General features: G+C 44.4%; 1 protein-coding gene across 6 annotated transcripts in view; it reads right to left on the reverse strand.

The window, feature by feature from the left end:
* LOC139377016 (striatin-like) overlaps positions 1–24294 on the reverse strand; it is a 75206-nt gene that overhangs the window by 11218 nt on the left and 39694 nt on the right. For 4 of the 6 annotated variants that reach the window (XR_011627983.1, XR_011627984.1, XM_071120084.1 and 1 more), the window contains 4 exons: positions 12156–12296; positions 11367–11514; positions 10929–11088; positions 5002–5148 (listed from right to left, as the gene is read on the reverse strand). Coding sequence is in view for 3 of the 6 variants with exons in the window: in XM_071120084.1 (XP_070976185.1) it covers positions 5002–5148; positions 10929–11088; positions 11367–11514; positions 12156–12296 (596 nt within the window). In the remaining 3 variants the exon portion in view is untranslated. Of the gene's footprint in view, positions 1–5001; positions 5149–7599; positions 7711–10928; positions 11089–11366; positions 11515–12155; positions 12297–24294 lie in introns of all 6 variants that reach the window. The other 2 variants (XR_011627982.1, XM_071120083.1) reach the window with 1 other exon arrangement.

Below are 24294 nucleotides of genomic sequence, written 5' to 3' on the forward strand. Positions count from 1 at the left end.
TTCGAACTCGGCTTCATATATATATATATATATATATATATATATACAGTGCCTTGCGAATGTATTCGGCCCCCTTGAACTTTGCGACCTTTTGCCACATTTCAGGCTTCAAACATAAAGATATAAAACTGTATTTTTTTGTGAAGAATCAACAACAAGTGGGACACAATCATGAAGTGGAACGACATTTATTGGATATTTCAAACTTTTTTAACAAATCAAAAACTGAAAAATTGGGCGTGCAAAATTATTCAGCCCCTTTACTTTCAGTGCAGCAAACTCTCTCCAGAAGTTCAGTGAGGATCTCTGAATGATCCAATGTTGACCTAAATGACTAATGATGATAAATACAATCCACCTGTGTGTAATCAAGTCTCCATATAAATGCACCTGCACTGTGATAGTCTCAGAGGTCCGTTAAAAGCGCAGAGAGCATCATGAAGAACAAGGAACACACCAGGCAGGTCCGAGATCCGGTTTTAAACTTCTTCACAACAGTATTTGGATACAAAAAGATTTCCCAAGCTTTAAACATCCCAAGGAGCACTGTGCAAGTGATAATATTGAAATGGAAGGAGTATCAGACCACTGCAAATCTACCAAGACCTGGCCGTCCCTCTAAACTTTCAGCTCATACAAGGAGAAGACTGATCAGAGATGCAGCCAAGAGGCCCATGATCACTCTGGATGAACTGCAGAGATCTACAGCTGGTAGAGGTGGGAGACTCTGTCCATAGGACAACAATCAGTCGTATATTGCACAAATCTGGCCTTTATGGAAGAGTGGCAAGAAGAAAGCCATTTCTTAAAGATATCCATAAAAAGTGTTGTTTAAAGTTTGCCACAAGCCACCTGGGAGACACACCAAACATGTGGAAGAAGGTGCTCTGGTCAGATGAAACCAAAATTGAACTTTTTGGCAACAATGCAAAACGTTATGTTTGGCGTAAAAGCAACACAGCTGAACACACCATCCCCACTGTCAAACATGATGGTGGCAGCATCATGGTTTGGGCCTGCTTTTCTTCAGCAGGGACAGGGAAGATGGTTAAAATTGATGGGAAGATGGATGGAGCCAAATACAGGACCATTCTGGAAGAAACCCTGATGGAGTCTGCAAAAGACCTGAGACTGGGACGGAGATTTGTCTTCCAACAAGACAATGATCCAAAACATAAAGCAAAATCTACAATGGAATGGTTCAAAAATAAACATATCCAGGTGTTAGAATGGCCAAGTCAAAGTCCAGACCTGAATCCAATCGAGAATCTGTGGAAAGAACTGAAAACTGCTGTTCACAAATGCTCTCCATCCAATCTCACTGAGCTCGAGCTGTTTTGCAAGGAGGAATGGGAAAAAATTTCAGTCTCTTGATGTGCAAAACTGATAGAGACATACCCCAAGCGACTTACAGCTGTAATCGCAGCAAAAGGTGGCGCTACAAAGTATTAACTTAAGGGGGCTGAATAATTTTGCACGCCCAATTTTTCAGTTTTTGATTTGTTAAAAACGTTTGAAATATCCAATAAATGTCGTTCCACTTCATGATTGTGTCCCACTTGTTGTTGATTCTTCACAAAAAAATACAGTTTTATATCTTTATGTTTGAAGCCTGAAATGAGGCAAAAGGTCGCAAAGTTCAAGGGGGCCGAATACTTTCGCAAGGCACTGTATATATATATATATATATATATATATATATATTTTTGTTTATTTTTTTTACAGTGTATTAAAACTGTATAAGTGTTGCTCTCCACTTTCTGGAGGACCGAGTTTTTAAATCAGTGGAATTAGAGTCTGATCGCTAAAGAGGTGGAGAAAACATAGGTCTTCGGATTACATCTTCAAACTAAGGGCAACAATGGCAACAGGAGACGCGTCCAACCATTAATGATGTATAAGGGTAAGATAGTCTAGCGAGCTATATTTTCAGATATTACATGTTTCTAATTTTGACAGAAAGAGCCATTTGCTTGGCTAGCTATAGCCTAATGTTAGCTAGTGTCATGACGCTAGCCCTTCCAGCGAATTGGCTAGCAGAGATGTTTAACAACCCCCCACATCCTGTTAGGAGGGGAGGGGGGACAGTTTTACATCTTAACCCCACGTCATAAATTCCGTAAAGAGACTCTCCCTGGCCACGCAGTATGGAGAGAGATTTTCACAGTAAGACAAAGAGATTCTCCAATTCTACTCCATCCCAGAATTTGAGAACTGAACAATATTCCTATTTTGGAGAATGTGTAAACGGTTGGTGGAGAAGCCGGTCCATTTTGTTTCATGTTTGTGACTACATGAAAGACAATACAGCCACATTACCCTACCTCTGTTTATACAGGTGGCTCAGTTATGAGGTTTCCATCTAATTTGTTTGGTTTGCATTTAATGAGTAAAGATGAAACTATTTGCGAAATTATGTAATGTGATGTTAACCTTCTAAATGAAAGAATCGTTTTCATAAGTAAAATATGCTCACTCAGTGGCCACGCCCACGTGAATACGCATTGGTTGGAAATTATGAACCAACCCCTTTTCTACATTTTTATAAGAGCCCCGGTGACCCAATTCATGTCAGACTAAGCCAACCCCAGCGTGAGCTGTGGTGGTGAATAGTTGAATAGCCACTCTACATAACGAAAAGCCACTCAAGTGCTCACGTTTAAAAGGGCTAATTCTAATATCAACCACACAGGCCAGGAAACGTGGGAGCCAAGGGGTCTGAATACTTTCTGAATGCACCATATAACGAGAGAGAGAAAGGGACAGAGAGAGAGCTCTACATGTGAAATGGTATGAACTCTGAACTAACTGATGACTCAAGAAGAAGTGAGTCCTATGACAGCCTAACAGACTGCAGCTGGAAAGGTAGTAAATATAGTACGACAACACTGCCGGACGTGGACAACTCTCCAGAGTGAGATGAACCTCTCAGACCACTCTCCAGAGTGAGATGAACCTCTCAGACCACTCTCCAGAGTGAGATGAACCTCTCAGACCAATCTCCAGAGTGAGAGGAACCTCTCAGACGACTCTCTAGAGTGAGATGAACCTCTCAGACGAATCTCCAGAGTGAGATGAACCTCTCAGACGAATCTCCAGAGTGAGATGAACCTCTCAGACCACTCTCCAGAGTGAGATGAACCTCTCAGACCAATCTCCAGAGTGAGAGGAACCTCTCAGACGACTCTCCAGAGTGAGATGAACCTCTCAGACGAATCTCCAGAGTGAGATGAACCTCTCAGACGAATCTCCAGAGTGAGATGAACCTCTCAGACGAATCTCCAGAGTGAGATGAACCTCTCAGACGAATCTCCAGAGTGAGATGAACCTCTCAGACGAATCTCCAGAGTGAGATGAACCTCTCAGACCACCCGGAACACTCCACAAAGGACAGGACAAACTCGAGCCTCACATCACCAGCTTCAGGTAAATACAATGCATTGCTTTTCCGAATGAGCGATCGATAGTGGCATATGTATTTATGTGAGAATAGCTTCCCAGGTCCAATAGAGACCCATGTTCCTTAGTCTTCCTTCCCGAAACCCCCGTCTCTTCTCTCTGAATCTATCGTGTTATAGCCCAACTGTTTTTGTTTGGTCCACTAGGGACGGTATTTACTGTATAATGTTATGTATTGTATATTCTGTAATTGTTAAGTTAGTTAGGAAATAAATCATTGAGCCAATTGGTGTATGGCTGATTTATAGTAAAGGCTGAGTTCGTGCAGATAACCAACAATTTCTGACGTTCAGATGACTGAAGAAGGTAAAAATAATTAATTAATTAATAGAAGACTAATTGATCAGATATTAAAATATCTGAAAAGTTATATTAGGAAAATTATAACTATGTAATCTGAACATTTTCCTTGGTGCCCTGACTTCCTAGTTAATTACATTTACATGATTAGTTTCATCACATAATAATAATCACAGAGATGATAATACTAACAGAGATAATGATACTAAAGACACGACACTAGCTAACATTGAACCTGGTTGGTTAGCTACCTGCAGATTCATGCAGGGCAGTAACATCATGAGTTGTGATTATGGTTCATTGTTTGCCTAGCAAGCCATCTAGCTAACATTAGCTGGCTGGCTCGCGAGCTAACATTGCGTGTATGACCTTATTATTCGTATTGCAGAGTCATTTGCTTAGCTAATTATAGCCTGATGTTAGCTAGCTGACATTGAACCTGGTTGGTTAGCTACCTGCAGATTCTTGCAGGATAGTAACGTCATGAGTTGTGATTATGGTTCATTGCTTACCTAGCTAGCTAGCTACATGTCTTAACAAAAGACTCCACCATGCAAGTAACCATTACGGGTGAGTTCATAAATTCAGTCTGGCCATCTACTCCGGTTTCAGAGCACTCTCGTCTGAATGTGCCAGAGAGAGCAGAATAACTGCTGAATGTAAAAACGCTCTACACCCATTGAATATGGCCGGATTTCAGTAAACGTCAGTAAACTCATCAGCATTCAACGCAAAACGCTCTGAACTTGGAATGGACAATCTGACAGCACGGTTACAGTCACCAACACTCTGGATAACATAACAGCCTAACCAGCTCTACTAGGGCGAGTAATGTTCAGTGAGCTGTTCTCTCTCTCTTAGATGTCTGGAAGTAGCTAGCAAGTTAGTACAGAACGGTTTTATCAACCCTTAAAGAGATGGGTGGGGCTAAGGCTTAAGAGGGTGTGAACAATGCTGAATGGGTGTAGACACAGAGGAGCTCTCCAGGAGGTGTACCAAAACATTCAAGGGCCATTTTCTCAAAAGTGAAGTTACAAATTTATCAACTTTCAAAGCAGAATTACGTTCCCATTGTTCCTCAACTGTAGTGTTTGATATACAATTTTTCTAGCTCTGAGTCTCTACTTTTATCCAATGTAAAAAACACCATTTCAAATTTTGCTACATAAGACCGATGTGAGCCGGTCACATATGGTAGTACAGAGACAGGGACAGAGACGGGGACAAAGACAGGGTCAGTACCTTCATCAGTGTTGTTGTCCTGGTGGTGGTCGTTGAGCCTGGGTGCGTTGGAGCGGGACTGGGAAGTAGAGGAGGGTTCTCTGGGATTCATGTCCTCCTGGTCCCTCAGGTTGGCCAACATGTCCTGGAGCTTAGACCGGTTAGGTCCTGAGGGAGGGCAGACAGGGGACAATATAATGTCGGCACAACAGAGGCTGTGTCCCAAACGGCAGCCCTATGTGCCCTGGTGAAAAGAAGAGCACTAGAAAGGGAACCAGGTGCCATTTGGGATACAAGCAGAGAGAACTTGGCTTGGAAAGGTAGTACCTGTCCCCTCCCCCGAACACACTTCCTGAATACTCACCACACGAACATCAAAAAATGAACAAAATAGAATTTGACGAAAAAAAGTGCAAGAAAGATTTTGGAAAGAAAAGAATGGCGACAGGCTGTAGTGATCAGAGGATGAATCTGGACAGAATCATGTCAAATGGAGAGAGGATAGAGACTGATACTTAAGTAGGAAAATGGGACTGAGCATCGGTCTTGTTTTGTATCATGACATCAACTTAAATAGTCTCGTCTTTCAAGGTTGCAGAGTTGATTCTAAGTGCTGTTTATGCCCAACCGTCACATCTATGAGACTCTAGGAGAAGATGGGAATGTTGAGTGCAATATGATACAATCAGGGTTTGATTCCTTGTCTTCTATAAGACTCTGTGTTGTTGTCTGTTCACACTGCTATGCTTTATCTTGGCCAGGTCGCAGTTGTAAATGAGAACTTGTTTTCAACTAGCCTACCTGGTTAAATAAAGGTGAAATTTAAATAAAATAAAAAAACTCTACTAGAAGATGGGTGTGTTGAGTGCAATATGATTCCTTGATTCCTTGTCTTCTATGAGACTCTACTAGAAGATGGGTATGTTGAGTGCAATATGATTCAATCAGGGTTTGATTCCTTGTCTTCTATGAGACTCTACTAGAAGATGGGAATGTTGAGTGCAATATGATTCAGTCAGGGTTTGATTCCTTGCAGACTAACTCCAATAGAGGTTCTATAGACTGCATTAAGACAGACAATGATAATATACATGGGGAATGATACACTGTAGCTAGCAGTGAACAAATGGATATCTAAACTAGAGACAGAACAGAATGGAGCATTGAAGGAAATGAAGGAATAACTAAACAGATACACAGACAATGTTTACACAAAGAGTCAGAATATAGAGAGTTGAAGACAGAGATATGGAATTAAGGGAGTTGAATACAGAGTTATGGAATTAAGGGAGTTGAAGACAGAGTTGAAGACAGAGCTATGGAATTAAGGGAGTTGAAGACAGAGTTGAAGACAGAGTTATGGAATTAAGGGAGTTGAAGACAGTTGAAGACAGAGCTATGGAATTAAGGGAGTTGAAGACAGAGTTGAAGACAGAGTTATGGAATTAAGGGAGTTGAAGACAGAGTTGAAGACAGAGCTATGGAATTAAGGGAGTTGAAGACAGAGTTATGGAATTAAGGGAGTTGAAGACAGAGATATGGAATTAAGGGAGTTGAATACAGAGTTATGGAATTAAGGGAGTTGAAGACAGAGTTGAAGACAGAGCTATGGAATTAAGGGAGTTGAATACAGAGTTATGGAATTAAGGGAGTTGAAGACAGAGTTGAAGACAGAGCTATGGAATTAAGGGAGTTGAAGACAGAGTTGAAGACAGAGTTATGGAATTAAGGGAGTTGAAGACAGAGTTGAAGACAGAGCTATGGAATTAAGGGAGTTGAAGACAGAGATATGGAATTAAGGGAGTTGAATACAGAGTTATGGAATTAAGGGAGTTGAAGACAGAGTTGAAGACACCGCTATGGAATTAAGGGAGTTGAAGACAGAGTTGAAGACAGAGTTATGGAATTAAGGGAGTTGAAGACAGAGTTATGGAATTAAGGGAGTTGAAGACAGAGTTGAAGACAGAGCTATGGAATTAAGGGAGTTGAAGACAGAGTTGAAGACAGAGCTATGGAATTAAGGGAGTTGAAGACAGAGTTGAAGACAGAGTTGAAGACAGAGTTGAAGACAGAGATATGGAATTAAGGGAGTTGAAGACAGAGCTATGGAATTAAGGGAGTTGAAGACAGAGTTGAAGACAGAGCTATGGAATTAAGGGAGTTGAAGACAGAGTTGAAGACAGAGTTGAAGACAGAGTTATGGAATTAAGGGAGTTGAAGACAGAGTTGAAGACAGAGCTATGGAATTAAGGGAGTTGAAGACAGAGTTGAAGACAGAGCTATGGAATTAAGGGAGTTGAAGACAGAGTTGAAGACAGAGCTATGGAATTAAGGGAGTTGAAGACAGAGTTGAAGACAGAGTTGAAGACAGAGTTGAAGACAGAGTTGAAGACAGAGTTGAAGACAGAGCTATGGAATTAAGGGAGTTGAAGACAGAGTTGAAGACAGAGTTGAAGACAGAGTTGAAGACAGAGTTGAAGACAGAGTTGAAGACAGAGCTATGAAAGAGCAGCCGCAGTAAAAGAACAAGATGCGTGTTCTTGATATAAGGCTTTTGTTTATATTTCTCTTACTCTACAGAGAGAGAAGAGGAAGAGGAGGCATCGAGAGAGGACTTACTCTGCCCTACTTTTTTCCCCTTGCGTTCCTTCCTGTACTCCTCTTTGAGTTTGGATATCAGACCCTGGTCCATGTCCCAGGCCCCTGACATGGCAGTGTGCTGCTCCTCCTCTACAGGGGGACAAAACCAGAGCGATAGGAGAGGCTGTCCAGGATCTAGATGTGACCAGGAATGAAGCAGCAACCAATTCCTACTGTCCAGGAGGATTTACCCTGGTCTTGGATAGTCCCTCCAGTAACTAGCCACTAAGACCAGATACTATTTAAATAGTTATAAAGGAGTTGAAAGGGAAGGAGAATACCCCAAGGAGTGTAAACCTTTAGGAGTCACAAGGAGCTCAGAGACCCCCCCACATGGACAAGTCACTGTGGAGACAATCCTTAACCAAAACCACTCTGTCCATCTTTCTATCTTTCTTTTTATAAATATTTCTTTCTTGCAATCTTTCTAATCCATTTTCCAGGTTTTGGTTAAAATAAAAACTGTATGGTTCACAAAGCATGTGACAAAATGGTCAATTCCTTTCAAAGACCAACATTGAGTCACTGATGTGATCTTCCTGTCTGGGTTGGCGCCCCCCCCTTGGGTTGTGCCGTGGAGGAGATCTTTGTGGGCTATACTCGGCCTTGTCTCAGGATGGTAAGTTGGTGGTTGAAGATATCCCTCTAGTGGTGTGGGGGCTGTGCTATGGCAAAGTGGGTGGGGTTATATCCTTCCTGTTTGGCCCTGTATCATCGGGTATCATCGGATGGGGCCACAGTGTCTCCTGACCCCTCCTGTCTCTGCCTCCAGTATTTATGCTGCAGTAGTTTATGTGTTGGGGGGCTAGAGTCAGTCTGTTATATCTGGAGTACTTCTCCTGTCCTATCCGTTGTCCTGTGTGAATTTAAGTGTGCTCTCTCTAATTCTCTCTTTCTCTCTCTCGGAGGACCTGAGCCCTAGGACCATGCCTCAGGACTACCTGACATGATGACTCCTTGCTGTCCCCAGTCCACCTGGCTGTGCTGCTGCTCCAGTTTCAACTGTTCTGCCAGTGATTATTATTATTTGACCATGCTGGTCATTTATGAACATTTGAACATCTTGGCCATGTTCTGTTATAATCTCCACCTGGCACAGCCAGAAGAGGACTGGCCACCCCACATAGCCTGGTTCCTCTCTAGGTTTCTTCCTAGGTTTTGGCCTTTCTAGGGAGTTTTTCCTAGCCACCGTGCTTCTACACCTGCATTGCTTGCTGTTTGGGGTTTTAGGCTGGGTTTCTGTACAGCACTTTGAGATACCAGCTGATGTACGAAGGGCTATATAAATACATTTGAACACAGAGGTGGAAAAGACAGGCTACAGAGGGGTAGAGACAGGCTACAGAGGGGTAGAGACAGGCTCCAGAGGGGTAGAGACAGGCTACAGAGGGGTAGAGACAGGCAACAGAGGGGTACAGACAGGCTACAGAGGGGTACAGACAGGCTACAGAGGGGTACAGACAGGCTACAGAGGGGTAGAGACAGGCTACAGAGGGGTAGAGACAGACAGGCTACAGAGGGGTAGAGACAGGCTACAGAGGGGTAGAGACAGGCTACTGAGGGGTAGAGACAGGCTACTGAGGGGTCCAGACAGGCTACAGAGGGGTACAGACAGGCTACAGAGGGGTACAGACAGGCTACAGAGGGGTAGAGACAGACAGGCTACAGAGGGGTAGAGACAGACAGGCTACAGAGGGGTAGAGACAGACAGGCTACAGAGGGGTAGAGACAGACAGGCTACAGAGGGGTAGAGACAGACAGGCTACAGAGGGGTAGAGACAGACAGGCTACAGAGGGGTAGAGACAGACAGGCTACAGAGGGGTAGAGACAGACAGGCTACAGAGGGGTAGAGACAGACAGGCTACAGAGGGGTAGAGACAGACAGGCTACAGAGGGGTAGAGACAGACAGGCTACAGAGGGGTAGAGACAGGCTACAGAGGGGTAGAGACAGGCTACAGAGGGGTAGAGACAGGCTACAGAGGGGTAGAGACAGGCTACAGAGGGGTAGAGACAGGCTACAGAGGGGTAGAGACAGACAGGCTACAGAGGGGTAGAGACAGACAGGCTACAGAGGGGTAGAGACAGACAGGCTACAGAGGGGTAGAGACAGACAGGCTACAGAGGGGTAGAGACAGACAGGCTACAGAGGGGTAGAGACAGACAGGCTACAGAGGGGTAGAGACAGACAGGCTACAGAGGGGTAGAGACAGGCTACAGAGGGGTAGAGACAGGCTACAGAGGGGTAGAGACAGGCTACAGAGGGGTAGAGACAGGCTACAGAGGGGTAGAGACAGGCTACAGAGGGGTAGAGACAGGCTACAGAGGGGTAGAGACAGGCTACAGAGGGGTACAGACAGGCTACAGAGGGGTACAGACAGGCTACAGAGGGGTACAGACAGGCTACAGAGGGGTACAGACAGGCTACAGAGGGGTAGAGACAGGCTACAGAGGGGTAGAGACAGGCTACAGAGGGGTACAGACAGAATATGATGGACACCAAATCTCTATCAACAATCTGCAATCTGTTTGAACAAAAAACACCAGAGAAAAATAACAGAAAAATGGCGTGAAATGAAACAATCAATTATATAATAGTTAGTGTGTGTAAAATAATGAATATGTGGTATTTAAGGTAGTAAATACAAGTGATCTGCAGTTATTCATTAAAAACACTACAGTCTACCAGGTTGACAGTGACCTGAACACTACAGTCTACCAGGTTGACAGTGACCTGAACACTACAGTCTACCAGGTTGACAGTGACCTGAACACTACAGTCTACCAGGTTGACAGTGACCTGAACACTACAGTCTACCAGGTTGACAGTGACCTGAACACTACAGTCTACCAGGTTGACAGTGACCTGAACACTACAGTCTACCAGGGTGTTGGTTGAGAGTGACCTGAACACTACAGTCTACCAGGGTGTTGGTTGACAGTGACCTGAACACTACAGTCTACCAGTGTGTTGGTTGACAGTGACCTGAACACTACAGTCTACCAGGGTGTTGGTTGACAGTGACCTGAACACTACAGTCTACCAGGGTGTTGGTTGAGAGTGACCTGAACACTACAGTCTACCAGGGTGTTGGTTGACAGTGACCTGAACACTACAGTCTACCAGTGTGTTGGTTGACAGTGACCTGAACACTACAGTCTACCAGTGTGTTGGTTGACAGTGACCTGAACACTACAGTCTACCAGGGTGTTGGTTGACAGTGTCCTGAACACTACAGTCTACCAGGGTACTAATATTTTAGTCAGAGGGACAGGTTTTAACCTTGTTTATTTACTTGTGTAACTCACCCCAGTTGGTCCCGTTCCCTGCGCTGCGGGACTCAGGTGATGTGTCCATATCATCTGGACTAGACAGGAAGTCAAAGCCCTTCAGTGCATCCTCAGTGTCTGGATCCTCACTTGTGTCCATACTGGTGGACAGGGCAGATGATGGCTTCTTCCTCACTATCTAAGGGGCAGAGACAGGGACATTGAGGCATATTGTGACTGCCAGCAGACAGAAATCCATTCTGATATTGTCAGATCAGTTCTGTTAATTGACTGATATTATCATGAACTTCAGAAGGAAAACGATTTAGCTAAGCGTTTGTCTGTGTGTGTCTGATGCATGTCTGTGTGTGTGTGTGATGCATATCTGTGTGTGTGTGTGATGCATGTCTGTGTGTGTGTGATGCATATCTGTGTGTGTGTGATGCATATCTGTGTGTGTGTGTGTGTGCACCTTACCGTCCCTGTAGGTCCTGTCCGTTCCATGATAGTCCTGTCATTCCCTGAACCGTCTTCATCATCATCTTCATCACTGTAGTCAGCTGCAGAGCTTTCTATGAACCTGAAGGCCTCCTGCACAACACTGGACTCAGATTGCTCTGTCTTCCTGCTCTCACACACACACACACACACACACACACACACACAGTGGTTCACTCTGCCAGAGGCAACACGGACCTAGCTGTCCTAACAATATCAAGGCAGTTTTTTAGGTTGGGGCCAGCCTGATCCACCATCTTGACCTCTCCATCTTACATATCCGTTTCTCTAGGTTGGGACCATAGAAATAGAATGACTAGAATGATATTATTGGTCTGAGGTATTTTCTCCCTTCTAGTAATGCTATCATTGGCACCATCCTGTGGGGGCACCATCCTGCGGGGGCACCATCCTGTGGGGGCACCATCCTGTGGGGGTACCATCCTGTGGGGGTACCATCCTGTGGGGGTACCATCCTGTGGGGGTACCATCCTGTGGGGGTACCATCCTGTGGGGGTACCATCCTGCGGGGGTACCATCCTGCGGGGGCACCATCCTGCGGGGGTACCATCCTGTGGGGGCACCATCCTGTGGGGGTACCATCCTGTGGGGGTACCATCCTGTGGGGGTACCATCCTGTGGGGGTACCATCCTGCGGGGGCACCATCCTGTGGGGGTACCATCCTGTGGGGGTACCATCCTGCGGGGGTACCATCCTGCGGGGGTACCGTCCTGTGTGTGTATTGACAGTGAGGTGTGTTAACTTACCCTCCTCTGGTGCGGGTGTCTGTTCCGTTGGCCGTCCTCTCCACAAGGCCCCCTCCGTCTCCGGCCAGACCCAGCAGGGTTTGTACCCTGCGAGACTTCACATCCAGGATGGTGTCTGCGTAACCCACCTCCTGGAGATACCTGGACAAATTAGACAGGCTGTGTGAGTGTTTTTTAGTCCCAGGAGGAGCTTGTCCCTACGCCTCCCACTACTGTCAGTTGAGTCAGACTGCGAGGAGAGAAAGATGCACACAACATGACACAGGAGAGGAGACAGAGCCTTCGGGTCTGGTGAAGATCTCCTTTAAATCAGGACATTTATATATCTCCCTGCTGACAGAGAGACAGACAGACAACCAGCATCATTACACTGGTGTCCTCTAACGCATAACCATCTCAGCTGTGTTGAAGACAGACAACCAGCATCATTAGACTGGTGTCCTCTAACGCATAACCATCTCAGCTGTGTTGAAGACAGACAACCAGCATCATTAGACTGGTGTCCTCTAACACATAACCATCTCAGCTGTGTTGAAGACAGACAACCAGCATCATTACACTGGTGTCCTCTAACACATAACCATCTCAGCTGTGTTGAAGACAGACAACCAGCATCATTACACTGGTGTCCTCTAACGCATAACCATCTCAGCTGTGTTGAAGACAGACAACCAGCATCATTACACTGGTGTCCTCTAACGCATAACCATCTCAGCTGTGTTGAAGACAGACAACCAGCATCATTAGACTGGTGTCCTCTAACACATAACCGTCTCAGCTGTGTTGAAGACAGACAACCAGCATCATTAGACTGGTGTCCTCTAACGCATAACCATCTCAGCTGTGTTGAAGACAGACAACCAGCATCATTAGACTGGTGTCCTCTAACGCATAACCATCTCAGCTGTGTTGAAGACAGACAACCAGCATCATTAGACTGGTGTCCTCTAACGCATAACCATCTCAGCTGTGTTGAAGACAGACAACCAGCATCATTACACTGGTGTCCTCTAACGCATAACCATCTCAGCTGTGTTGAAGACAGACAACCAGCATCATTACACTGGTGTCCTCTAACGCATAACCATCTCAGCTGTGTTGAAGACAGACAACCAGCATCATTACACTGGTGTCCTCTAACACATAACCATCTCAGCTGTGTTGAAGACAGACAACCAGCATCATTAGACTGGTGTCCTCTAACGCATAACCATCTCAGCTGTGTTGAAGACAGACAACCAGCATCATTAGACTGGTGTCCTCTAACGCATAACCATCTCAGCTGTGTTGAAGACAGACAACCAGCATCATTAGACTGGTGTCCTCTAACGCATAACCATCTCAGCTGTGTTGAAGACAGACAACCAGCATCATTAGACTGGTGTCCTCTAACGCATAACCATCTCAGCTGTGTTGAAGACAGACAACCAGCATCATTACACTGGTGTCCTCTAACGCATAACCATCTCAGCTGTGTTGAAGACAGACAACCAGCATCATTAGACTGGTGTCCTCTAACGCATAACCATCTCAGCTGTGTTGAAGACAGACAACCAGCATCATTACACTGGTGTCCTCTAACGCATAACCATCTCAGCTGTGTTGAAGACAGACAACCAGCATCATTAGACTGGTGTCCTCTAACGCATAACCATCTCAGCTGTGTTGAAGACAGACAACCAGCATCATTAGACTGGTGTCCTCTAACACATAACCATCTCAGCTGTGTTGAAGACAGACAACCAGCATCATTACACTGGTGTCCTCTAACGCATAACCATCTCAGCTGTGTTGAAGACAGACAACCAGCATCATTACACTGGTGTCCTCTAACGCATAACCATCTCAGCTGTGTTGAAGACAGACAACCAGCATCATTAGACTGGTGTCCTCTAACGCATAACCATCTCAGCTGTGTTGAAGACAGACAACCAGCATCATTAGACTGGTGTCCTCTAACGCATAACCATCTCAGCTGTGTTGAAGACAGACAACCAGCATCATTACACTGGTGTCCTCTAACGCATAACCATCTCAGCTGTGTTGAAGACAGACAACCAGCATCATTAGACTGGTGTCCTCTAACGCATAACCATCTCAGCTGTGTTGAAGACAGACAACCAGCATCATTACACTGGTGTCCTCTAACGCATAACCATCTCAGCTGTGTTGAAGACAGACAACCAGCATCATTAGACTGGTGTCCTCTAACACATAACCATCTCAGCTGTGTTGAAGACAGACAACCAGCATCATTACACTGGTGTCCTCTAACGCATAACCATCTCAGCTGTGTTGAAGACAGACGACAAGCATCATTAGACTGGTGTCCTCTAACGCATAACCATCTCAGCTGTGTTGAAGACAGACAACCAGCATCATTACACTGGTGTCCTCTAACGCATAACCATCTCAGCTGTGTTGAAGACAGACAACCAGCATCATTAGACTGGTGTCCTCTAACACATAACCATCTCAGCTGTGTTGAAGACAGACAACCAGCATCATTACACTGGTGTCCTCTAACACATAACTATCTCAGCTGTGTTGAAGACAGACAACCAGCATCATTACACTGGTGTCCTCTAACACATAACTATCTCAGCTGTGTTGAAGACAGCTAGTAAACTGGCACTCTGTAATGAGTTACTACAATAACAACAGTGTCTGTCTGTCTGTCTGTCTGTCTGTCTGTCTGTCTGTCTGTCTGTCTGCTAGTCAAATCAAAATATACTGCTGAATACAACAGGTGTAGTAGACCTCACAGTGAAATGCTGAATACAACAGGTGTAGTAGACCTTACAGTGAAATGCTGAATACAACAGGTGTAGTAGACCTTACAGTGAAATGCTGAATACAACAGGTGTAGGTAGACCTCACAGTGAAATGCTGAATACAACAGGTGTAGTAGACCTCACAGTGAAATGCTGAATACAACTGGTGTAGTAGACCTTACAGTGAAATGCTGAATACAACAGGTGTAGTAGACCTCACAGTGAAATGCTGAATACAACAGGTGTAGTAGACCTTACAGTGAAATGCTGAATACAACAGGTGTAGGTAGACCTCACAGTGAAATGCTGAATACAACAGGTGTAGTAGACCTCACAGTGAAATGCTGAATACAACAGGTGTAGTAGACCTTACAGTGAAATGCTGAATACAACAGGTGTAGTAGACCTCACAGTGAAATGCTGAATACAACAGGTGTAGTAGACCTCACAGTGAAATGCTGAATACAACAGGTGTAGTAGACCTCACAGTGAAATGCTGAATACAACAGGTGTAGTAGACCTCACAGTGAAATGCTGAATACAACAGGTGTAGTAGACCTTACAGTGAAATGCTGAATACAACAGGTGTAGTAGACCTCACAGTGAAATGCTGAATACAACAGGTGTAGTAGACCTTACAGTGAAATGCTGAATACAACAGGTGTAGTAGACCTCACAGTGAAATGCTGAATACAACAGGTGTAGTAGACCTCACTGTGAAATGCTGAATACAACAGGTGTAGTAGACCTTACAGTGAAATGCTGAATACAACAGGTGTAGTAGACCTTACAGTGAAATGCTGAATACAACAGGTGTAGTAGACCTTACAGTGAAATGCTGAATACAACAGGTGTAGTAGACCTTACAGTGAAATGCTGAATACAACAGGTGTAGTAGACCTCACAGTGAAATGCTGAATACAACAGGTGTAGTAGACCTCACAGTGAAATGCTGAATACAACAGGTGTAGTAGACCTTACAGTGAAATGCTGAATACAACAGGTGTAGTAGACCTTACAGTGAAATGCTGAATACAACAGGTGTAGTAGACCTTACAGTGAAATGCTGAATACAACAGGTGTAGTAGACCTTACAGTGAAATGCTGAATACAACAGGTGTAGTAGACCTCACAGTGAAATGCTGAATACAACAGGTGTAGTAGACCTCACAGTGAAATGCTGAATACAACAGGTGTAGTAGACCTTACAGTGAAATGCTGAATACAACAGGTGTAGTAGACCTCACAGTGGAATGCTGAATACAACAGGTGTAGTAGACCTCACAGTGAAATGCTGAATACAACAGGTGTAGTAGACCTCACAGTGAAATGCTGAATACAACAGGTGTAGTAGACCTTACAGTGAAATGCTGAACACAACAGGTGTAGTAGACCTTACAGTGAAATGCTGAACACAACAGGTGTAGTAGACCTTACAGTGAAATGCTGAACACAACAGGTGTAGTAGACCTTACAGTGAAATGCTGAATACAACAGGTGTAGTAGACCTTACAGTGAAATGCTGAATACAACAGGTGTAGTAGACCTTACAGTGAAATGCTGAATACAACAGGTGTAGTAGACCTCACAGTGAAATGCTGAATACAACAGGTGTAGTAGACCTCACAGTGAAATGCTGAATACAACAGGTGTAGTAGACCTCACAGTGAAATGCTGAATACAACAGGTGTATTAGACCTCACAGTGAAATGCTGAATACAACAGGTGTAGTAGACCTCACAGTGAAATGCTGAATACAACAGGTGTAGTAGATCTTACAGTGAAATGCTGAACACAACAGGTGTAGTAGACCTTACAGTGAAATGCTGAATACAACAGGTGTAGTAGACCTTACAGTGAAATGCTGAATACAACAGGTGTAGTAGACCTTACAGTGAAATGCTGAATACAACAGGTGTAGGTAGACCTGACAGTGAAATGCTGAATACAACAGGTGTAGTAGACCTCACAGTGAAATGCTGAATACAACAGGTGTAGTAGACCTTACAGTGAAATGCTGAATACAACAGGTGTAGTAGACCTCACAGTGAAATGCTGAATACAACAGGTGTAGTAGACCTCACAGTGAAATGCTGAATACAACAGGTGTAGTAGACCTTACAGTGAAATGCTGAATACAACAGGTGTAGTAGACCTTACAGTGAAATGCTGAATACAACAGGTGTAGTAGACCTTACAGTGAAATGCTGAATACAACAGGTGTAGTAGACCTCACAGTGAAATGCTGAATACAATAGGTGTATTAGACCTCACAGTGAAATGCTGAATACAACAGGTGTAGTAGACCTCACAGTGAAATGCTGAATACAACAGGTGTAGTAGACCTCACAGTGAAATGCTGAATACAACTGGTGTAGTAGACCTTACAGTGAAATGCTGAATACAACAGGTGTAGTAGACCTCACAGTGAAATGCTGAATACAACAGGTGTAGTAGACCTTACAGTGAAATGCTGAATACAACAGGTGTAGTAGACCTTACAGTGAAATGCTGAATACAACAGGTGTAGTAGACCTTACAGTGAAATGCTGAATACAACAGGTGTAGTAGACCTTACAGTGAAATGCTGAATACAACAGGTGTAGTAGACCTCACAGTGGAATGCTGAATACAACAGGTGTAGTAGACCTCACAGTGAAATGCTGAATACAACAGGTGTAGTAGACCTCACAGTGAAATGCTGAATACAACTGGTGTAGTAGACCTTACAGTGAAATGCTGAATACAACAGGTGTAGTAGACCTCACAGTGAAATGCTGAATACAACAGGTGTAGTAGACCTTACAGTGAAATGCTGAATACAACAGGTGTAGGTAGACCTCACAGTGAAATGCTGAATACAACAGGTGTAGTAGACCTCACAGTGAAATGCTGAATACAACAGGTGTAGTAGACCTTACAGTGAAATGCTGAATACAACAGGTGTAGTAGACCTCACAGTGAAATGCTGAATACAACAGGTGTAGTAGACCTCACAGTGAAATGCTGAATACAACAGGTGTAGTAGACCTCACAGTGAAATGCTGAATACAACAGGTGTAGTAGACCTCACAGTGAAATGCTGAATACAACAGGTGTAGTAGACCTTACAGTGAAATGCTGAATACAACAGGTGTAGTAGACCTCACAGTGAAATGCTGAATACAACAGGTGTAGTAGACCTTACAGTGAAATGCTGAATACAACAGGTGTAGTAGACCTCACAGTGAAATGCTGAATACAACAGGTGTAGTAGACCTCACTGTGAAATGCTGAATACAACAGGTGTAGTAGACCTTACAGTGAAATGCTGAATACAACAGGTGTAGTAGACCTTACAGTGAAATGCTGAATACAACAGGTGTAGTAGACCTTACAGTGAAATGCTGAATACAACAGGTGTAGTAGACCTTACAGTGAAATGCTGAATACAACAGGTGTAGTAGACCTCACAGTGAAATGCTGAATACAACAGGTGTAGTAGACCTCACAGTGAAATGCTGAATACAACAGGTGTAGTAGACCTTACAGTGAAATGCTGAATACAACAGGTGTAGTAGACCTTACAGTGAAATGCTGAATACAACAGGTGTAGTAGACCTTACAGTGAAATGCTGAATACAACAGGTGTAGTAGACCTTACAGTGAAATGCTGAATACAACAGGTGTAGTAGACCTCACAGTGGAATGCTGAATACAACAGGTGTAGTAGACCTCACAGTGAAATGCTGAATACAACAGGTGTAGTAGACCTCACAGTGAAATGCTGAATACAACAGGTGTAGTAGACCTTACAGTGAAATGCTGAATACAACAGGTGTAGTAGACCTTACAGTGAAATGCTGAATACAACAGGTGTAGTAGACCTCACAGTGAAATGCTGAATACAACAGGTGTAGTAGACCTTCCAGTGAAATGCTGAATACAACAGGTGTAGTAGACCTCACAGTGAAATGCTGAATACAACAGGTGTAGTAGACCTTACAGTGAAATGCTGAATACAACAGGTGTAGAAGACCTTACAGTGAAATGCTGAATACAACAGGTGTAGTAGACCTTACAGTGAAATGCTGAATACAACAGGTGTAGTAGACCTCACAGTGAAATGCTGAATACAACAGGTGTAGTAGACCTCACAGTGAAATGCTGAATACAACAGGTGTAGTAGACCTTACAGTGAAATGCTGAATACAACAGGTGTAGTAGACCTCACAGTGGAATGCTGAATACAACAGGTGTAGTAGACCTCACAGTGAAATGCTGAATACAACAGGTGTAGTAGACCTCACAGTGAAATGCTGAATACAACAGGTGTAGTAGACCTTACAGTGAAATGCTGAACACAACAGGTGTAGTAGACCTTACAGTGAAATGCTGAACACAACAGGTGTAGTAGACCTTACAGTGAAATGCTGAACACAACAGGTGTAGTAGACCTTACAGTGAAATGCTGAATACAACAGGTGTAGTAGACCTTACAGTGAAATGCTGAATACAACAGGTGTAGTAGACCTTACAGTGAAATGCTGAATACAACAGGTGTAGTAGACCTCACAGTGAAATGCTGAATACAACAGGTGTAGTAGACCTCACAGTGAAATGCTGAATACAACAGGTGTAGTAGACCTCACAGTGAAATGCTGAATACAACAGGTGTATTAGACCTCACAGTGAAATGCTGAATACAACAGGTGTAGTAGACCTCACAGTGAAATGCTGAATACAACAGGTGTAGTAGATCTTACAGTGAAATGCTGAACACAACAGGTGTAGTAGACCTTACAGTGAAATGCTGAATACAACAGGTGTAGTAGACCTTACAGTGAAATGCTGAATACAACAGGTGTAGTAGACCTTACAGTGAAATGCTGAATACAACAGGTGTAGGTAGACCTGACAGTGAAATGCTGAATACAACAGGTGTAGTAGACCTCACAGTGAAATGCTGAATACAACAGGTGTAGTAGACCTTACAGTGAAATGCTGAATACAACAGGTGTAGTAGACCTCACAGTGAAATGCTGAATACAACAGGTGTAGTAGACCTCACAGTGAAATGCTGAATACAACAGGTGTAGTAGACCTTACAGTGAAATGCTGAATACAACAGGTGTAGTAGACCTTACAGTGAAATGCTGAATACAACAGGTGTAGTAGACCTTACAGTGAAATGCTGAATACAACAGGTGTAGTAGACCTCACAGTGAAATGCTGAATACAATAGGTGTATTAGACCTCACAGTGAAATGCTGAATACAACAGGTGTAGTAGACCTCACAGTGAAATGCTGAATACAACAGGTGTAGTAGATCTTACAGTGAAATGCTGAACACAACAGGTGTAGTAGACCTTACAGTGAAATGCTGAATACAACAGGTGTAGTAGACCTTACAGTGAAATGCTGAATACAACAGGTGTAGTAGACCTTACAGTGAAATGCTGAATACAACAGGTGTAGGTAGACCTGACAGTGAAATGCTGAATACAACAGGTGTAGTAGACCTCACAGTGAAATGCTGAATACAACAGGTGTAGTAGACCTTACAGTGAAATGCTGAATACAACAGGTGTAGTAGACCTCACAGTGAAATGCTGAATACAACAGGTGTAGTAGACCTCACAGTGAAATGCTGAATACAACAGGTGTAGTAGACCTTACAGTGAAATGCTGAATACAACAGGTGTAGTAGACCTTACAGTGAAATGCTGAATACAACAGGTGTAGTAGACCTTACAGTGAAATGCTGAATACAACAGGTGTAGTAGACCTTACAGTGAAATGCTGAATACAACAGGTGTAGTAGACCTTACAGTGAAATGCTGAATACAACAGGTGTAGTAGACCTTACAGTGAAATGCTGAATACAACAGTGCAGTTAAAAAAAAATATGGATAAGAGATCAAAGTAACAAGTAATTAAAGAGCAGTAGTAAAAAAATAACAATATAAACAGGGGGTACAGAGTCAATGTGCAGAGGTACTGGTTAGTTGAGGTCATATGTACATGAAGATAGAGTTATTTATGTGACTCTGCATAGATAACAACAGAGAATAGCACTGGTGTGGAGAGAGGAGGGGGGCAATGCAAATAGTCTGGGTGGCAATTTGGTTAGATGTTCAGGAGTCTTATGGCTTGGGGGTAGAAGCTGTTTAGAAACCTTTTGGACCTAGACTTGGCACTCCGGTACCGCTTGCCCTGCAAAGGCAGAAAGAACAGTCTATGATTAGGGTGGCTGGAGTCTTTGACAATTTTTAGGGCCTTCCTCTGACACCGCCTGGAATAGAGGTCCTGGATGGCAGGAAGCTTGGCCCCAGTGATGTACTGGGTCGTACGCACTACGCTCTGTAGTGCCTTGCGGTCGGATGCCGAGCGGTTGCCATACCAGGTAGTGATGCAACCCGTTAGGATGCTCTCGATGGTGCAGCTGTAGACCCTTTTGAGGATCTGAGGACCCATGCCAAATCTTTTCAGTCTACTGAGGGGGAATTGGTTTTGTCGTACCCTCTTCATGAGTGTCTTGGTGTGTTTGGACCATGGTAGTTTGTTGGTGATGTGGACACCAAGGAACTTGAAATGCTCAACCTGCTCCACTACAGCCCTGTCGATGAGAAGGGGGGCGTGCTCGGCCCTCCTTTTTCTGTAGACCACAATCATCTCCTTTGTCTTGATCATGTTGAGGGAGAGGTTGTTGTCCTGGCACCACACGGCCAGGTCTCTGACCTCCTCCCTATAGGCTGTCTCGTCGGTGATCAGGCCTACCACTGTTGTGTCATCGGCAAATTTAATGATGGTGTTGGAGTCGTGCAGTCATGAGTGAACAGGGAGTACAGGAGGGGGCTGAGCACGCACCCCTGAGGGGCCCATGCGTTGAGGATCAGCATGGCAGATGTGTTGTTACCTACCCTTACCACCTGGGGGCAGCCCGTAAGGAAGTCCAGGATCCAGTTGCAGAGGGAGGTGTTTAGTCCCAGGGTCCTTAGCTTAGTTATGAGTTTTGTGGGCACTATGGTGTTGAACGCTGAGCTGTTGTCAATGAATAGCATTCTAACATAGGTGTTCCTTTTGTCCAGGTGGGAAAGGGCAGTGTGGAGCGCAAAAGAGACAGCATCATCTGTGGATCTGTTGGGGCGGTATGCAAAATGGAGTGGGCCTAGGGTTTCTGGGATAATGGTGTTGATGTGAGCTATGACCAGCCTTTCAACGCACTTCATGGCTACAGACGTGAGTGCTACGGGTCGGTAGTCATTTAGGCAGGTTATCTTGATGTTCTTGGGCACAAGCACGATGGTGGTCTGCTTAAAACATGTTGGTATTACAGACTCGGACAGGGAGAGGTTGGAAATGTCAGTGAAGACACTGGCTAGTTGGTCAGCGCATGCTTGGAGTATCAAGTCTTGGTAATCCGTCTGGCCCTGCAGTCTTATGAATGTTGACCTGTCTAAAGGTTTATTCACATCAGCTGTGGAGCGCATGATCACACAGTCTTCCGGTACAGCTGGTGCTCTCATGCATGTTTCAGTGTTATTTGCCTCGAAAAGAGCATAGAAGTAGTTTAGCTCGTCCTGTAGGCTAGTGTCACTGGGCAGCTCTCGGATGTACTTCCATTTGTAGTCTAATGTTTTGTTAGCCCTGCCACATCCGACAAGCGTTGGAGCCAGTGTAGTATGACTCGATCTTAGTCCTATATTGACGCTTTGCCTGTTTGATGGTTCGTCGGAGGGCATAGTGGGATTTCTTATAAGCTTCCGGGTTAGAGTCCCTCTCCTTGAAAGCGTTTAGCTTTAGCTCAGTGCAGCTGCTGCCTTTTATCCATGGCTTCTGGTTGGGGTACGTACATACGGTCACTGTGGGGACGACGTCATCAGTGCACTTATTGATGAAGCCAGTGACTGATGTGGTGTACTCCTCAATTCCATTGGAGGAATCCCAGAACATATTCCAGTCTGTGCTGCAAAACAGTCCTGTAGCATCTGCTTCATCTGACCACTTTCTTATTAACCAAGTCACTGGTACTTTCTGCTTTAATTTTAGTTTGTAAGCAGTAATCAGGAGGATAGAATTATCATCAGATTTGCCAAATGGAGAGCGAGGGAGAGCTTTGTATGCGTCTCTGTGTGTGGAGTAAAGGTGGTCCCAGAGTTCTTTTTCCTCTGGTTGCACATTTAACATGTTGATAGAAATGAGGTAAAACTGATTTAAGTCCCCGGCTACGAGGAGCGCCGCCTCTGGGTGAGCGTTTTCTTATGGCGGAATATAGCTCATTCAATGCTATCAAAGTTCCAACCTCTGACTGAGGTGGTATGTAAACAGCTATGAAGAACACAGATAAGAACTCTCTCGGTAGGTAGTGTGGTCTACAGCTTATCATGATATACTTAACCTCAGGTGAGCAATAGCTCGAGACTTCCTTAGATATGGTGCACCAGTGGTTGTTTACAAAAATACACAGACTGCCTCCCCTTGTCATACCAGACGCCACTGTTCTATCCTGACGGTATAACCAGCCAGCTGTATGTTGATATTGTCGTCATTCAGCCACGACTCCGTGAAACATAAGATGTTACCGTTTTTAATGTTTTAATGTTTGCGAGCAGAATTGGGGAAGTGGGGGTTTATTCAATCACCTCCGACTCCTCAGAAGGCAGCCTGCCCCCGTCATCTCTTTCTACGCCTCCTCTTCACGCAGATCACTGGGGTCGGGGCCTGTTCCCGAGGGAGCCGTTTATCCTCCGCCTCGTGTTCGTCAGAGTCGTGAAAGAAGAAAAAGGATTCTGATAGTCCGTGGTGTGTAATCGCAGACCTGATGTCCAGAAGTTATTTTTGGTCATAAGAGACGGTAGCGGAAACATTATGTAGAAAATGAGTAAAAAAATAAGTTACAAACAACGCAGATAAACGAACAAAAAAACACAATCGGTTGGGCTCAAGTAAAACGTCCTCCTTCTGCTCCGGCGCCACCTTAGAAAGGCCTGTCTGTCTGGCAGCAAGGTAGAGCAGTGCTAGTACTGTTTGTCTCAGACAACGAGTCTGACACTGCCATGCAGACTACACAACGGCCAGTCTGAAAAGAGGAGCCGCCAGAGCCGCCAGAGCCGTCAGAGCAGCCAGAGCCGCCAGAGCCGTCAGAGCCGCCAGAGCCGCTGAAAAGCCGTTTTGACTGGAGTCTGTCTGAGGTAATTCTGAGGAGACACTAAAGGTCAAATGCAATATCTTTGCATTCATTATGTGTATGTCTTGTATAACTACGGTTGTATAACTTCAGCTTGAAAGCATCTCTGTAGGGGGTCATGATGGTCCTCTGGAGAGTTGGGGTGGAACTCTGTTGATGTAACAGACAGCCTGTATATTCCCTGGTTGTGTTGGA

The sequence above is a fragment of the Oncorhynchus clarkii genome, chromosome 20, assembly GCF_045791955.1.
Source record: "Oncorhynchus clarkii lewisi isolate Uvic-CL-2024 chromosome 20, UVic_Ocla_1.0, whole genome shotgun sequence".
NCBI lineage: Eukaryota > Metazoa > Chordata > Actinopteri > Salmoniformes > Salmonidae > Oncorhynchus > Oncorhynchus clarkii.